The 17,442-nt window shown below is 42.0% G+C and overlaps 1 protein-coding gene across 3 annotated transcripts in view; it reads right to left on the bottom strand.

Annotated features, from left to right (window-relative positions):
* Window positions 1-513: 513 nt before the first annotated feature.
* plekhg2 (pleckstrin homology domain containing, family G (with RhoGef domain) member 2) overlaps window positions 514-17,442 on the bottom strand; it is a 221,969-nt gene continuing 205,040 nt past the window's right edge. For all 3 annotated transcript variants that reach the window (XM_039768267.1, XM_039768268.1, XM_039768269.1), the window contains 2 exons: window positions 6,579-7,890; window positions 514-5,061 (listed from right to left, as the gene is read on the bottom strand). In XM_039768267.1, the coding sequence (XP_039624201.1) occupies window positions 3,510-5,061; window positions 6,579-7,890 (2,864 nt within the window). In that variant the 3' untranslated portion in view covers window positions 514-3,509. The remainder of the gene's footprint in view (window positions 5,062-6,578; window positions 7,891-17,442) is intronic.

Below are 17,442 nucleotides of genomic sequence, written 5' to 3'. Positions count from 1 at the left end.
AACCTCTGGTGGCAGCATTGTGAGTGTAGCAGAGGATAGAAGCCTGAGAAGTTTTCTGTTGACCCAAAGTGGTTAGCAGTTATGGACCTTGTCTTTGGCGGAGTGCTGTGCTGTGTTGTTGACGGGAGTGGGGTGACCACATTTTTACAATGCCAAACCAGGACATTTTGGGACGCCATGGGGTGGTGACTAATGTTGAGGAGCATTGCATCTGCCGTTAATGAATGACCACTTGTAAACTCCAGAATTTCTTCAGAATGTCGAATAACCATGGGTAGTATGCAATTTTTTGAGATTATTCAACATCTAAGTTAAATAAATAACATCAGCAGCTACTTTGAAGAATTAAATATTTCATATTTCTACAATTTCTACAACGTAAAATGAGAACAGAGTGGGATGCTTGTCCATGGAATCTTGTAGCTAGGAGTGCTGCATCAATTGTAAGTGTGTTGATCAAATGGGTGGGGCCAGACGAGACGTAGACTAAAGATGGGGTGTGGCTTTGATTGATTTTTTTTTAAGGATTGGTTCTTATCTAAAAACATTAAGGTGCAAGCCAGGAGTAGCAATTTTCCAGAAGACCTGGAGACGCATCTTAAAACAAGGACATCTGTGCACCCAGTGTTGGTTGTTCAGTTGGTTATTAATGATTTACAAATGAGCATTGGGTTCATTAGTAGCCTGGTTCATATTTTATAAATTTTAAACCAAGACCTGGATGTTTACAGGTGAGAACTGTAGCTGGAATCATTATATTTATTGTATTTTTGCAGATGAGAATGCATGCCTTTAAGTAAATTACATTTTTTGTGTTTGCTAAAAATTGAGAAACCCAGATAGTTGCAAACTAGAACAGGCAATTTCCTGGAAGAACTACACAACTAGCCTGAAAACCAATGTCTCTGGTTGCCCTTCATAGTTTGTTGGGGTCGATAGATTATAAAGGATTCATTTTATTATCTGGAGGGATTCCAAAGCTAGTTTTGGAATCCATCATTACGAAGATTCATACAGTGGTAAGAAAAAGTAAGTGAACCCTTTGGAGTTAAGCCCGTTTATGTATAAATTAGTCTTAACATATGGTCTGATCTTCTTCAAAATTAGAATACTGAAATACAATATCGGTTGTAACTGAAAATGCACAAATCATTGTTCTGGTTTGTGCAAATTAAATAAATATATCATTCCAACATACTAGTAGTGTAGGTTGGAAAAAGCATGTGAACTTCTAGGCTTAGGACTTCAGCAAAGGCTAACTGGAGTCAGGAGTTGATGCACCTAGAGACTGGCCAATGAAACGAGATTAGAGGTGCGGTTTATAGCAACTCTGACCGATAAAAAAGACTCAAAGACCCATTTTAAGTTTGTAATTCATAAGAGGTATCTGCTAATGTGAAGCATGCTTCACCAAAAAAGGTTCTCAGAACATCTACAATCAAAAACTATTGAGATGGAAAAAGTAACAAAGTAATTTTATGGAGTTTAAATATTTATCAGTCGATAGCTGTGTATGAATGGAAATTAGTTAGTGCTGTGTCTGCTCTCCCTAGAAGTGGGCACCTGACTAGTACAACTCAAAAGGCAGAACACAGAATGCTCAATGAGGTGAAAAACCCACGAGTAACAGCTAAAAGCTTGAAGGAATCATTGGAAGAGGATAACAAAAAACATTGAATAGGCATGGTGTCCATAGCAGGACACTGAGGAGGAAGCCACTGTTCTCCAAAAAAATTGCTGCATGTCTGAAGTTTGCCAAAGGACACCTTCACACTTCATAAAGCCATTGGGGAAATGCAGAAGAATCTAAGGATGAATTGTTCTGGAAGAAGGTGCAACAGCATGTGTGATGTAAAAAGGACACCACATACTAACTAACATGAAAATGTTAACCAAATTGTGAAATACAGTGATGTGCTGTACTGACTTGGAGCCTGGAGAGCTTATCATCATTGAAGGGGAAATGAACTGCCAAGTATATAGAGGTAACCACCAGGATAAAATCAGGGGGGCTGTCTGACATCTGACGCTCAGTAGAAGTTGGGTGATGCAGCAGGACAATGACTCTAAACATCAAAGTAAATCTACTAGAGAATGGCTTCAAAAAAAGAAAATCTACCTTCTGGAGTGGCCCAGTCAGAGCCCAGACCTTAACCCAACAGAGATGCTACAGAATGACCTCAAGAGAGCCGTTCACACCACACATCCTAAGAATATACCTGAGGCATAAACATTTCTGTAAGGAACAACGGTCCTGAATCTTCCATAACGTTGTGCAGGTCTGCTCTATAGCTACCAGAAGCACTTGTTGGAGATTATTGCTGCCTAAAGGCGGTTTGACCGGTTATTAAGGGTTTCATTACTTTTTCCCCAGAACACTGTGAATGTTTGATAGCTGCGATCAGTAAAGATGTTTAAGAATATAATTGTGTTTGTGTTATTAGTGTAAGCGTATTGTGTTTGTCTACACTTGTGACTTACAGGAAGATCAGACCACACTTTCTCACCAATTAATGCAGAAAACCAAGTCATTCCAATGGGCTGGCATACTTTTCCTTGCCCTAGTACACTCAAATAGAGAAGCAAACTTGCACTTTTGTTAATTTTTGATTCTAAACTACACATATCACTGAAACACAAAATGTATCAGTCTCCATACTCCTCTGAGCTGCCCCTTAAAATAAGTGGTGGAAGACATGGTGCAAGAGTCATTTTCCGTTTACACCAAGTATCTCTCACCCCAAAACGTATCTCATGGATGAGGTTTCACGTACCTCCTGGGGTCCATGTATTGCACCCCTGGTCAAAGAGATGGCATTTTGTGGTCCAAAGTGCAAATGAGGGTCTGCTGCCATGTGTAAACAGTGACCATAAGACACAGCACAGCTTGCATTTTACATTAATTTCCCAGCATTTCGTAAACGTGCTACACAATACTAATTGCATTATGGGTATAAAAAAAAAACAACACACACACAGAGCACCCTAAAATACTCATCACAGTTTGTGTCTGGAATGTTACAGATATTCACAACGGGATGCCCACGGTGGGGCGAGTGCTTTCGTATCTTCCATCGGTGCTGATGAACGTTAAATCATTTTTTTCCTCTTTTTCTTCAAAGGGTGGCTCTGATCACAGCCAACCTAGCAGGCTCCATCATAAAATCAAGATAAAAAAGCTTCACAGGTCCCATCTGCCAGGCACTGTTGTCTAACAGGGCAGCACTTGGTTGACTGGCCGCTCTGGAGCCAAGCAATTGCTAACACAGGAGCGAATCAGCTATAAATAAATATGTCACTTCACCCTCATTTTCTTCTCACATCTTCATCTTTGCATTCCTACAGTTTCTCTCCCAGTGCCTCTTGCCAGCTTAATATTAAATAAGAATAAATATTCCTACAGATACTCAGTTTTGGCCCCAGATGAGGAGGTGGTTGAATGCCACTCATCATTCCTCTCAGATGGGTCTCAAATGCCCACTGATGGCATTGTCCAAATGTCAAGTGTACTACGAGGACTCAACGACACAGCTGTTCACATTAATCCTCCGGATGCTTTGGCTCTCCGGCACGGTCACTAGTGTCTGCGTGAGGCTAACCTGGGCATTGCTGAAGGAGGCAATCTTCCCGCTTCCACCAATCTGAAGGTTAACAGTCGTAGAGTAGCTTGCTTTCCCTGTTCCCTTGGTACTGTTTGCACTGGGGTGAACTGTGCCCCCCATCCCATGGTTTGGCAAAGGTGAGGACTTTTTCAGCAGCTCAGGTTCCACTGCCTGAGGACTTGCGACATAAGCACATATGACAGTGCTCCTGCAGCTCCTGCTGGGTGGCCTGACTTCTTCCTCCCAAGAGGTATTTTCTCCTGCCCCTTTGGATGTACAGTTTCCGTTCTCAGAAGATGAGGATTTCTCCTGGAAATCAGGCCAGTCTTGGCAGTTAAATTCTGGAGAGCTGAGGTTCAAATGGGTTTCAGATCTAGCTGGACTCTTTCCACAACTTCGCTGACTGTCATCTAGTACCAAATCCTGGTCAAGACTCCTATGTCCTCCCCAGGACTTCTTTACATCACTAAAGGGGCTTGGAGATCTTTCTGTAAGATTAACAAAAGGCAGGCTGTTCCCTCTGGATCGTGCAAATAGTGGCGAAACTGAGGTGGCAGTCGGGGAAATGATTCTGGGGCTGCAACATGGGGAGGTGGAGAAAGCAGAGGATGTTCCAGAACAGTCTGGTACTGCCACGCTGATTGGCCGAAATGAACGGCCACCCTTGGTCTTTAAGGGATGATGAGGAGGCTTGGCTTTTAAGGTAGCATTTTCAGGAGGTGCCTGCACACAAGGAGATGGTGACACAGTGGGAGTCGAGCATAACCTTGCAAAGGATGGTGAAGGTGATTGAATCCTAGAGCTGGGTTCTGAGGCAGAAAAATATGGCCGAGCTATTCGATTGTGTCCAGATATACAGAGTGGTCTTTGTAAGCTTGCTGAAGACACTGCCTGACCCTTGCTCGGTGGAGTGGCTCTCTGTAGCTCAAGAGCATTGCTGTTATTGTTATTGCTGTTCCAAATCTCTGGACAGAAGGAGCGGGAATGAGCCAGGGTGCTCAGAGGGTGCTGAAGGCCATCTGTATCCAAGGGGGAGGTGGGAGATGGACTTGCTGAAACTGCTTGAGAATGAGCACTGGAAGATAGAACTGCCAAGCACCCATTACGGTTTGTTTTATCTGAGCTCGGACGAATAAAAGATGGACTCGGGTCTCGTGGTCTAGCCCCTATCTGTGTATTAAGAAGGCTAAGTGCAACCTGTGGTTTGCCACTTGGGGCAACGGGGGCAAATGTGTCCAGCTTAGGCAGACTTTGACTAATGCAAGCAGCTGCGAATGACCTGGATGGACTGGAGCCTGCATATCTTCCCATGGGAGATGGTGATCGCCGTCTCAAGCTGAAGTTAAGTTCACACTGGGAAAAAGGTTCACAAGCGTTCAGTGCACAAGGCTGATTTGTTGGATGGTCTCCAGAACTTAGTGGAGTTTGAACATCCTTGGGGCATGAAGAAGTGGAAAACCTGCAACAGATAGACAGAAGAAGTCAGCAACCGTGCAGAATTAAAAACACAGTAACACTGCACAAGGCTTTCCAGTACGACTACTATTGAAACCTAGAAAGGAAAGGCACCTATGTGAAGATGATGTTTATTGACTTATCTAGCACCTTCAGCACCTTACTGATCTTACTGCTGAGAGATCAGACAAGGTCAAAAAATATAAAAAGTATCTATTATAATAAAAAATTTCTAGGATGAGACGTGACTTTCTCAGAGAGATACTTTCATGTCCCGCAAGACGAGACTTTGTGCCAAGAGATTTAACCAGGCCCGTGGCCGTAAATAAAAGGCTAAGTACAATGTCGTAAAGAACTCAAAAACATTGGCATTGAAAGTACTAAAAGTCAAAAGTCTCAAAAAAATGATAGTAAAGATTGCATCAGCGCAAACAAACGGAAATTATTGCTCGGTGGAATAACAGAACGGTGAAAAGAGATCAAATACATTGTTTGCATTTAAACTTTAAGTCGGAGACATATAGATCATCTAATTCGTGTTGCCATTAGGGAAAAATATTGTTTCTTCCCAATGAAGAGGCGTATCCGCAAGAATGAAAAGATTTGTTGTTTGGTGAAAGTGAAATCCACATACGTGGGCGGCAGAGACGCAAAGTGCCTGGAACGTACCGTAGGCCGGGGGGGTTGGCGAGTGAAGCAGGCAGGGGGTGAAGTCCCCTAGTATTTAAAATGTATACACATCTTATAAATAAACATCTACGCGTGGAAGTGTGTATGTCTGTCCAGCCCGGATGTGAGAGGTGGAGTTGGGGTAAGGGGCTCCACCTCCAAAGGTACACAAGCGATGCAAGCACGTCGGCAAAACGAAACAACCGAAGAGTCACTGCTTAGCCACTAATACAGAAGCAAGGTCAGCACGCTGGCAAAACGAAACCTCCTAGGAGATACGACACCCAGAATAGTTCCTTTTAATTACCTGACATCTCTACAGTTCAATTTTTTCTCTGACGATTTCAACAGATTCTAGGACCCCGGGCTTTTTACAGCAGAGGCCTACACAGCTAGTCTATGTATACAGTATATGTATGCTGTATGTATTATATATGTCTTCCAGGTGTGTGGCTTTATGTGTGTGAAATAGAAATGTCCACTGTACTGGAAATGCAGCAACTCAAGAAGGGAGTGGAGCCAAAATATATGCTATGCTTTATAGGGCAGAAGCTGAAGACAACTTCCTCCCTGAGGTGGGTGGGCTCTGTGTTCATTTACAGAGTTGAGGTTTATTCTTAATGTTTTGTGGTTGTGTAGCAGGATTAGAAAAGATGTCTTATTCTGGTTTCACACCCACAAAGCACTAAAGATGTCCCCAGGTCCCCCAGTACCACTGGATTCTGGATTCAACCTTTAACCTTGGGTACACCATCTTGGTTTACATTGAGAAGTCAGATGAATAAAATATAAACCCTTCTGAATGAGTTCTTGCCGAGGACAATGAAAAATGAAATAATTAGAATAACTTACGTGTCGCTGAGCATTGATTTACACTGAGGGAGGCCTCTTCTGCCAACTGTAGTTGTCAAGTAGGATGGCCTTTGGCTGGTGAACTTTGGTAATTGTACTCTGGGCTCTGTGAGGTCAGGATCTATGCCTTGAGGTTCAGCATTAGAAAGCTCTGGAGACTTTGATCTCAAAGTAGTAATAGGGACATCTTCTGCTGTCTCTTCCTCTCCTTTTTCTACCATACACCGCCCTTCATTTTCATTTTCTTCAGTGGCTGCTTTATTATGACCTAGTTGCCAGCCCTCCTGACCAGTTAGGGTAGTAACGGGGAGTTCAGTTGCAGTCAATGGTGAAGAGCTTTGATTTGCACTTCCCTTCTGCTGGGATGATAGTGAAATACGAACATCTATGAGTGGTAGGGCTACATCCATGGAATCAACATCAGCCATTAATTCAGCTACTGGTTTAGGGGTCTCATCTTGCTTGACTTCTGCCTCTCCACTAGAAGAAATATGACAGTTCATGTCATAATGGCTAAGTTCTGGCATTAGGGGATTATCCAGCTTGGTATCTACCTTGGTGCTAGACATAAACTCATTGTCTGTGCCATAACTGACAACCTCTGGCACTGGGACCTCGTCTTTCTTCACATCTATCTTCATGTTAAAAGAAAGCTTGTTTTCTGTGCCATAACCAGCAGCCACTTGCACTGGACTCTGATTCTGCTGGGGTTCTGCATCATCTGTGAAAGTAAACTCATTGTCTATGTTGTAAGTGCCATCTACTGGCATGGGACTCTCATCCTGCTCGGCTTCTACAACAAGATTAGAAGTATGCTTATTATCTGAATCATAATTGTCTGTTAATCTTGGCTTCCTATCCACTTTCTCCTCCAAGTGTATGTCATTCATGGAGGTTTCTTCAATTAAAAGGCCGGCATCAGTGTGACACTCATGAGGTATCATTTCTTGATGGGTGGTCCCAGATGCGTCTTCTTCTGGTACTGGCGTCTGTGGTCTGCAAGAAGTTGTCTGCGTATCCTCCTTTATCCTTGGAACATCTGTATGGGAAGGAGGATCATTGGGTGGTGATGTGACATACTCTGAAACTGCTGGAGCTGCCAAGTGTTCCTCCGGGCATGGTAAAATAGCTGTGTCATTTGCTTCACTGCCAGCTCTGGGCTCTGCTTCTTTATTGATGCCCTCGATGTAGGAGAAGCTACCCTTGGCTGCAGAGATGATACACTCATTTTCCTGCACACAGGGGAGGGATATCTGCTCTCGGATAAATACATGTCCATATACCTGGGGGTCTCTTGGCACCTTGGGCATGCCTGCAAAAAAAACAAAATGTGAAACTCTCTAGCTTAAATATAAAATCTTATTATAATTTGTTATTTTAATTATAACCTGCATGCTTTTTAACAGCTTTCCAAAATTAGAAAAAAATGAATGTAAAATTCCATTACTACCTTGTAAAATCTAAAATTGAAATCTGTGCCTGTGTGTTAGCCCTAACAGCTCATTTCTAAGCACTGCTGACAAGAGGCATGAGGTTTAAGCTGACATGAGATTGCCCGCTTGGTGTCCAGTACTGATAAACCGGACAGCAGGATAACGGCAAGAATCTTGCAGGGGGGCCTTGTCCCAGCCGGAGGCATGCCAAGTTATGAAATGAAAAGAGAAATTCCAAAGAAAAAAAACGGCAAAGAGCATGTTGCTTTGAGAAATTTCAATTTCCATTTTCACAATGAATAATGAATTTTACCCTGACTCAAAAATGAAAAAAAAAAACCTGATGGTACGAAAGAGACAATACAGGTATGTCAGTGAGTGGCATGTAAAAGAACATCAGGCAGACAATGGGATGACCAATCAGGTTCTAAGGCATGTTGTTCTATTTTAATTCAGATTTTAGATGTTTATCAGCCACCTTAAAAAACTCACACTATTCCAGTGTGGTGCTGAGGTGTCACCCGCTGCACTCGGGTCCCAATCCTGGTGGTTCATCGTGTGAAGGGTGTAACAACATGCTATCAGCGCATGACGATGATGCTTAAAAATTGCCCCCCTAGTGCTAACTAATGAGCTGGTTATTCAATTCTCAGAATTCTGTGATTCTAATAAGAGATTCTTGCCAGGCGTGCAGAATTGCAGGGTTTGGTATAGAAGTACCAACTACAGCACTCAAGATGACAAAAGTTCTCCAGAGATGTCGACTAAAACAAGCATATCTACAATATCCTGAAAACAGATGGCACCGATCAACAGCAGGCAAGAATACAATCTTTGGTAGAGTGATGTCAACTACAGTGAGCAGTATTAAAATATTTGGTATGATGATGCCAAATGTAACTGGCAGGGTTACAGTGTTCTGTAAAGAGATGTCACTTACAGTTGGCAGGATTACAGTGTTCTGTATACCAATGCCAGGGCTATACTTTGTGGAGGAAAGCCCCCCGAGGAAGACAGGACAAGTTCAATCAATTAGATTTTTATTCGGTCACAGATGAGTACCTGGATTCTACGTTGCAAAGCAGAAGAGCAAAGTTACATTTATTTCGATTGACTTTTTATAATTTCTTCTTCCTCCCCCTTCCCCTTATTTATCAAAAAAACATAATATCGTTTACTTAAGCATTTTATATTTATTACGCTAAAGGGCCATCTGTTCTTATTTTTTTTACTTGTCAGATAGACCCTAAAGAAGAATAGGTCAGCTCTCTTGTGTCAAATAGATGCGATCCTAAAGAAACTGGAAATTTTCCTGGGTAAGCTTACTGCACCGTCTTATGACAGATGCCTGTATGAATAACCCGTCATTATACCAAAACGGCTTTGTCAGTTAGTTTGTGAAGGACAGCTGGGTGCCATGCCCGGCAGGGATGCCCCTGCTGCTTATGTTCTGGGGGAGCCACCATGGGCAGTCCAATATCTCCCCCAGGATGCTTGGTGGCAGCCTCCCTGGCCGATGGTGATTCCCCAACCACCCGCAGGGCTCCATGGGAGATGGAGTTCTCCACAGCTTGGTTGGGGTCTGGGGTGGCCACTAGGGGGGGCTGTCTGCTTCCAACAGCCCGGCTGGACGAGTCTTCAGCCCCAACCGGAAGTGCAATTAGGACCAGGTGGTCAATCACCTGGAATGCTTCCGCTTGGGCTATAAAAGGGCCCAGCCACCACCACTTGATGAGCCAGAGTTGGGAGGAAGGAGATGAAGCTTGAGTAGGTGTGGTGGTAGAGGAAGAAAAGTGTGTTGTGGTTCAGTGTGTGGTATTTGGGACTGTGTATTGCCTGTGGGTCACGGGGAAGACGTGCGCCCCCGGGTGAAGAAAAATAAAATCTGTGTGCATTTTATACGTGCCTCCGTGTCCATCTGTGTCGGGTCGGGCGCCTATATATAGCGCCTTTGTTACAATAGATAGATAGATATTAACCCTAAGTAGCTTGAAAGCAGTTAATTTTTCTTTCACAACTTTCAGTATAGCAGTGCCATCTACAGTACTGTAATGTTTGGCATAGCAATGCCAAGTTCAGCCAGCAGGCTCACAATTACCTGTAAAGAAATGCCATGTTCAGCTAGTAAGACTGAAATGTTGGGTGTAACAGTTCCACTGATTATGCACAGAACTGCAGTGTATTTTGATGCCACCTACAGCAGGCAGGACTGTAATTTTGAGTTTAGTAATGCCATCTGTAATGGGTAGGACTACAATGTTCTGTAAAGGAATGCCACAACTATAATGTGGTTTAGCAATGCCATCTATACTTGGTAGTACTATGGTGCATTGTTGTGTACAGAGATGCCACCTACTGCTGTACAGATTTTAAATTTTGATATAGCAATGTGTCAAAGTCAAACCCATGAAGCAGGGTTGGAATGGGAAGAACACATTTATCTGAAGCATCGTGAAGTCACTCAGTCCATAGAATGAGATGATTAACTTACATCTGTCGATTGCACGCCTTAAATACACAGTTAATTACAAATAGTACGTGATTAGTTCCATTTCTCAAGTCCTTGCACGTAACTGATTAAGAGGACCCTTGGAGTCAGGATTCTGCTACTTTATCCTGGTTCTCTTATCAATGCTAGTCCTTGTGCTAAAGTGACAGTGGGACAGAGTCACAGATCAAGTGGCTTTAATTTAAATGCTTCCTAAGAGTGCTAAAGACAAAAACTAACAGTTAACAAGAACAGAAGTCATTCATTATAATCATTATACATTCAAACAGTGAAAATCATAGCTAAAAAAGCCAACTCTTACAAAAAGTGACCAACAGCTGGCCAACACCTACAACAGGCATGTCTATAATTTTTGTTATAGTCAAACCAATGCTGCAACTGGCATCCTGTGCTCAACCCTGTCATCACTTTTCCAGGCCTACATGTGTATGACACTCTTTCCCTTGGCTCTCTGAAGGTCTACACAACCAACGGACGGAGATTAGGATGGCAAACAAAAAATGGAGGGAGTCTAAGGCTCAGACTATCCAAGTCAAGTATCAGTTTCTTCTGTTCTTCTTCTCTTCCACCATTGTAAATACCAAAATAAGCTTCTTTCAGTTCATGATAAGCAAGAGGAGTGACTGACACTCGTAATTTGTTCTCTGCTTTCAATTTTCTCTTCAATCCTTCACCACCTCTACCTCCATCCTTCTTCACTGTTGACGAGTTTGCTGCTGCCTTTCTTCAAGACAATGTGGCTGATATCAGTGGTCATTTATCATCACTCCTGCCAATTTGTTTGTTCCCTCCTGAACACTAGACAATATTCTCCACTTACTCTTCACCCTGCATCACAATTCCCCTCACATCTCCTCCAAGATGTCTGTCCTTCTCTCACTTCTGCGGTTACACGTTTATCAGCACTTCACTCAGCACTGTTCATATCCTTCATGATTGCCTACAGAGTGGTCAGTGGGTTGACACCTATGCATATGAAGGCACTCATGAGGTCCTATACTCCCACTAAGGTTTACTAGAGTAAAACCTCAATCCAGGCTCTTGTCGTGTGTAGCCCCTAGCTGGTGGAATGAGCTGCCCACCTAGATCCCAACTTCTGTCTCTCCAACTGTGTTTCAGGCCCCATCTACTCCAATGCATTTTAATTTAATTGTCTCAGTTTTGGCCCTTCATCCATGCTAACCCGTCATTTCTGACATTTCCCGATCAGGGCTTGTGAAGAAATCAATACTAGACCTTGTTCTTTCTCCACAGATCAATGCAAGGTCCACATCCCATTTTCTTAAAAAAAGTTATTTACTTTTATGAACTCTCCGCATGCAGCAAGGAACCCACGAGAATGCACATGTCTGCGGCTCGTTCACAGGTGACAATTCTGTGTGCAATGCTTGATTTTTTCATATCATAGAACAGGAGCACTAACTAATAGGTGACCCGCAAATGACCACGATAAAGTCACACAACACACCTCATTCAATTTTAGCAAATCGTCTTCCTCTTTGTCACACCCCCTGAAATACCATCTCACAAAACTCTAGGGGTATGGGAAACCTAGCCTGGGAATCCCTGGTACAGAAGAAGCTCATTAGGAATGACTGTATTTTTCAGTATAGAAAATCCCCACCAGCCATGACTACAATATTCTGTAGAGTTAAATAGCAGCTAGGCTGGACTTGAGTGTCTTCAAAAAGATGCCCACTAGGCATCTAGTGTAGAGAATGCCTGCAAAGTCTGGCAACAGTATCCTGTATGGAGACACCAGTTTGGCAGGTATTCAGTTCAGTGCTCACATACAATTGCACATAACTCAAACATCCATTTTAGAGAATGCCTATTACACATGACTGCGTTATTTGATTAAAATAATGGCCATTGGGTATGACAACAAGAATTGTACAAAGGTACCATCTGTGTAGGATTAGAGTGTCCTGTATAGAGATGACTGTAACTCAGGTTAAGATATTTTTAAAAGAGATGCCAATTACAGAGGACCAAAGTGCACTGTGTAGAGTCACTCACTGTGTTCTGATACACTGTATGATGTAATTAAAATGCCAGGCAGAGAAGAATATACCGTATACAGTCAATGTAAAAAATATGCTAACCCCTAGGAATTATCAATTTTTTTGCGTCATTGGCTTATTGTGCAATGTAAAAAATATGCTAACCCCTAGGAATTATCAATTTTTTTGCGTCCTTGGCTTAATCTCATTGTGCATATGATTACCTGTGACTTAGATAAAGATCAGATCACTTTTTATGACCAATTCATGCAGGTAAACCAGATAATTCCAAAGGGTTCACTTACTTTTTACTTTGACTGTATACTCGCGGATAAGTTCTCCCACGTATAAGTCGGGACTTGATTTTATCATATAATTTCTGGTATTTTAAAATGTCAGTCGTAGAAGTCGAATGCGGAAAACTCACGTTATTGGTCCAAGAGATTATGATATGCTAACGCACACCTGAGAGTGTAACCACGGAGCACACAGACTTTTTCTTCAATGTGGGTGCGGCAATACGCTTTATCAGCGTGTGCTCCTAACCTCTGTCTGTCTCTCTATTGTGCCTACTTGACCACATGGTAATACCTGAACTATTCCGAAGCGACGTTTGCATTGATTTGTGTTTTTTGTATCTTACACCCTCGTACACTTTTATTGTAAGTGTATCCCTTATCTATGATGGACCGTTAGATCAGAAGAAAATATGAAGTTGGTAGCTGCAGCAACAGAATTTGATGCGTTTGAGAAACAGATGCAAGATTGGAGGAAGCAAGAAGATGTAAAAAAAAAAAAAATTAAGGATCGCATTTTTGAACGGGTGTATAAGTCGGGGTCTGATTTTATGATTGATTTTTCAGTTTCAAGAGCTGACTTGTACGTGAGCATATACGGTAATGCTCGGCATAGATATGCCCACTAGGTCGGCTCACTCAGTTGTTTTCATCTTGACATGTTTTTTTAGGTGGGAATAGGTATGCAACTTTAAAGACATTAAAGTATCAACATCCAACAGGGAAGACTAAAGTACTCAGCAGAGAAGTAGTTCTAAACAACTGAGATGGGAGGAAGGAGCAGACTCTTTAAAAAGAGGACAGGGGCTTCTCTACAGTAAAAGATGCTGGTGTTGAGTAGTTTAAAAAACAGATAGATTGGGCAGTCTAAGTTTTATTACTTCAACTGCTGCTTAGCACTAAAGAACCTTAAAAACCTTTCATTCATTTAGGCCGAATGGCGACTTACGTCAACACAAGGGGTTAAGGGTGGATGTCCTCTAAAATCCAAATCCAGGGGCACAGGACAATAAAAGCTGTAAACGTCGATAAAACTCACTAATATGCTATAGGTAGACCCTGTTTCTTAGGAGGACCCTTAAGACTTGCTGACTTGACATTGCATCCTCCGTGCAAGTAGCATAAACAACGTCTAGAATGGCATCGACACTGGGCAAGAGAGCAAAGCAAATGCTCAAAGCCAAATACTCTGTGTGTATCATTTATTTATTTATTTGCATCAGCTGATTGGGAGGACAACACAGACATTTATCGAACTCCAATTTTTATACAAATGATCTAGAAATCGAAAACGCACCTGCATCAACTGATTGGACCCCAGCTAAATGTAGTGTTGAATACGCTACGTAGCTGACGCGCCTATGACAATGTTCATCAGTGGGAGACAAGGTGGCTACTGGACTTCATCACACGACACGGTGTGCAAGTGGACACCATGGCTCACCAGCCAGTCAACTACTTCAAGCTGTTTTTTTTCCCAGAAAGTGCCTTTCAGCTTATGGGTGATGAGACAAACAGGTACAGTATGTAAGGCTCATGGAACATAAAGCAGAGGTATATTTGTCATAAATAAGTATTTTATGTTGTTGAGTTATGTGTGAAATCACTGCTTTGTGTGCTTTGGAGTATTTTGGAAAATATTCAAAACTGGGACAAAAGGAAAAAAAAATAATTAACCCTAAAAGAGTTAAGAAGCATCAGGATGAAACATTGGGAAATCTTAGCACTTAGCTAAACAAACGGGTGACAAATGGACTGAATGGCCTCCTCTTGTTTATCAAATTTCTTATGCATTTCTTAGTAATGCAGACTGTGTAGCTGAGTCGCCACATCTCTGTTTTAAGAGCCAGCAGATAAATGCACAAAGCTTCTGATTAAGACAGAACTGTCACTTTTTCTCTTATGACACCAAATCCTTGCTAGTCTCCGATGCCAACATGGCGGTCACAGTACTATCGTAGTGATGGGCGATTTCTTCTTCTCTTAATCTAGTTAATTGGTGCTGATGTGCATATCTGCATTTCACGCCTGGTTCATAGGAAATGAGGCATCTCATTTTGTTGTAATTTCAATCCTTCAGCACATCTTCACCCCAATTTCACACTGCAGCAGGCAGGTCAACTCCAGCATGATTGATTTATGAGGGGGCTCAGGTCAGATGTGAAGCAGAAATGGGGATGAGGGATGTAGAGACGCCTAAATTACATGAATCACAGATTAAAAATTAGGAAATTTAAAAGTCTGGCCTACAGTAATCCTGAAATATGCAACACTGATGATGTGTGGTGGTCAACCAGAATAAGATCTTGAGGTGCCACAAATTGTACTTTACACTTTGTGAAGTCATGGTATGTTGAAGGGGACAGTTTTTTGTCTTTCTTGTACATGAAGTATAGGGAAAGTATTATAATTGTCCAAAGATTCGATGTCGAGATTTTAATGAATCTCAACATTTAAGACCTCCCTGACTTTCTTGTAACAGAGTACAGGCAAAGTATTGGAATCCACCAAATATTCCATTTCAAGATTTTATTTTGATGAATCTCGACTTTTTAGACAACCCTGAGTCCGAAAATACCATTTTTGGAATTATGTCTGTGTGTGTGTGTGTGTGTAAACATGGTAACTTGAGTACGCTTTCACTTAGGTCAACCAAATATTGCATACAAATATTAAGTGCAAAACGTAGATTTCTATCAACTTTTGGGCTATTTCCATTAACCAGAAGTGGTACTCTACCTTTTATTCATGAAGCTGCAGATTTTGATTTATTCAACTTTACTTTAATAATAATTGTTCAATATCTTATTAATTTGATTTCATTTGTTGTTGATGGTTCTTTAATGTACATAATATAAAAATATAATCATTGCCTTAAATGATTTGGCGGTTTACTCATCAGATATCCATCCCCATATCTGAGTATACGAGAAAGTCTAGGAGAGACCACTCCTTATTTTTTTATATAATGTTATATATAAGAGGCATTTTGCACATTGCAATTCAATCATCCATTTAGTAAATTACAATTGTGGAAATGGTGGCGCAGAGGTAGCGCTGCTGCCTCACAGTAAGGAGACCTCGATTTGCTTCCCGGGTCCTCCCTGCATGGAGTTTGCATGTTCTCCCCATGTCTGTGTGGGTTTCCTCCCACAGTCCAAAGACATGCAGGTTAGGTGCATTGGCGATCCTAAATTGTCCTTAGTGTGTGCTTGATGTGTAGGTGTGTGTGTGTGTGTGCGCCCTGCGGTGGGCTGGCGCCCAGGATTTGTTCCTGTCTTGCGCCCTGTGTTGGCTGGGATTGGCTTCAACAGACCCCCCGTGACCCTGTGTTAGGATATAGCGGGTTGGACAATAACTTTCTGACAATTGTGGAAATGCTGTTAAGGCTAATCTGTCCCCAAACAACAGCAGCAAGAACTTGGTTTGTATTCCCCATGAGTGTAGGAATCCACATGGTTTGTCTTATGGACAGAACTTCCAGGAGCAGCCAAGGGGTGGAGGAGGTCCAGTTCAGTGACCTCAGGATCTTATTTCTGCTTTTTTGCAGATGATGTGGTTAAGTTGGTTTCATTGGGTGGTGACCTTAGCTGTGTACTGGAGCAGTTAGTGGCCAAGTGTGAAACAGTCAAGAGGATCAGCACCTCCAAGTCTGAGGTCACAGAGTGGAGTTTCCTCACTAGATTGAGAACATGGTGCTACCTCATATCTCGGGGTGATGGTCACAAATGAAGGGAGAAGGGAGCAGAAGATTGATAGGTGGACCAGAGTTGCATGAACAGTTACAAAGATGTGTAGTCATTCATGGTGAAGGGAAAGCTGAGCCAAAAGGAAATCTGTTTTACAGAATGGTTTTCCCCATGTAACAGAATATGTTTATTTTTAACGGGTGTAATACTTTCACAGGACACATTACACACATTTATATGTTTAACTGGGTTCATTTTTAGGTGACTTCAGTCACAGAAGGTTTATCCATTATAAGAACAGGTTTGCTGTCAGTCGAAGCAATTTAACAAGAGCACCATTGCTCTTGGCTGTTTGCTCTCAGCCTAGAAATGTGATACTCGGTGAACTGTCTTAATTGCTTTGACTCTCATTTAAGCTCAGTTTCCTATAGTTGTCTCCAGATGTGGATGAATTTTATGTCTGGTTCTGCAAGACGAGTCCTAGTCCCGCCCACCTGGCCTTGTTGCCTAGCAACATTAATCATACAACAATCATGTGATAGGAGAGACACAAAATATAAACAGCTGCTTGCTGGTGTCTACAATACGGGGAAACTATTGGAGCAGGTAATTCTGCTATGAAGAATGTCTGTGCAGAACAACCACATGAGCTAAAGGGACGTTGATTTCACTTTACAGTATCTGATGATGGTTTATGTTTTTCAATAATGGGGACGGTAGGACTCAAGTATGAATACTATGAATACTCAGGTAGTGTGTCAGGGCAGGGACATCAAATACATGTGGGACAAAGAGTACTGAATACGTTCATGAGAAGTGTCATGCTAAACAGAGGTCTCTAAGGTTGGTGTTGTATTTCAAATCCTTGTTTCATGTCTTTTTGTTCATTTTTGAGTTATCAATTTACGTTAATGTTACTTTTGTTAATCATGTG

Source organism: Polypterus senegalus, chromosome 11 (assembly GCF_016835505.1).
Source record: "Polypterus senegalus isolate Bchr_013 chromosome 11, ASM1683550v1, whole genome shotgun sequence".
NCBI classification, from domain to species: Eukaryota; Metazoa; Chordata; class Cladistia; order Polypteriformes; family Polypteridae; genus Polypterus; species Polypterus senegalus.
This window is presented reverse-complemented; position numbering and strand designations above follow the sequence as displayed.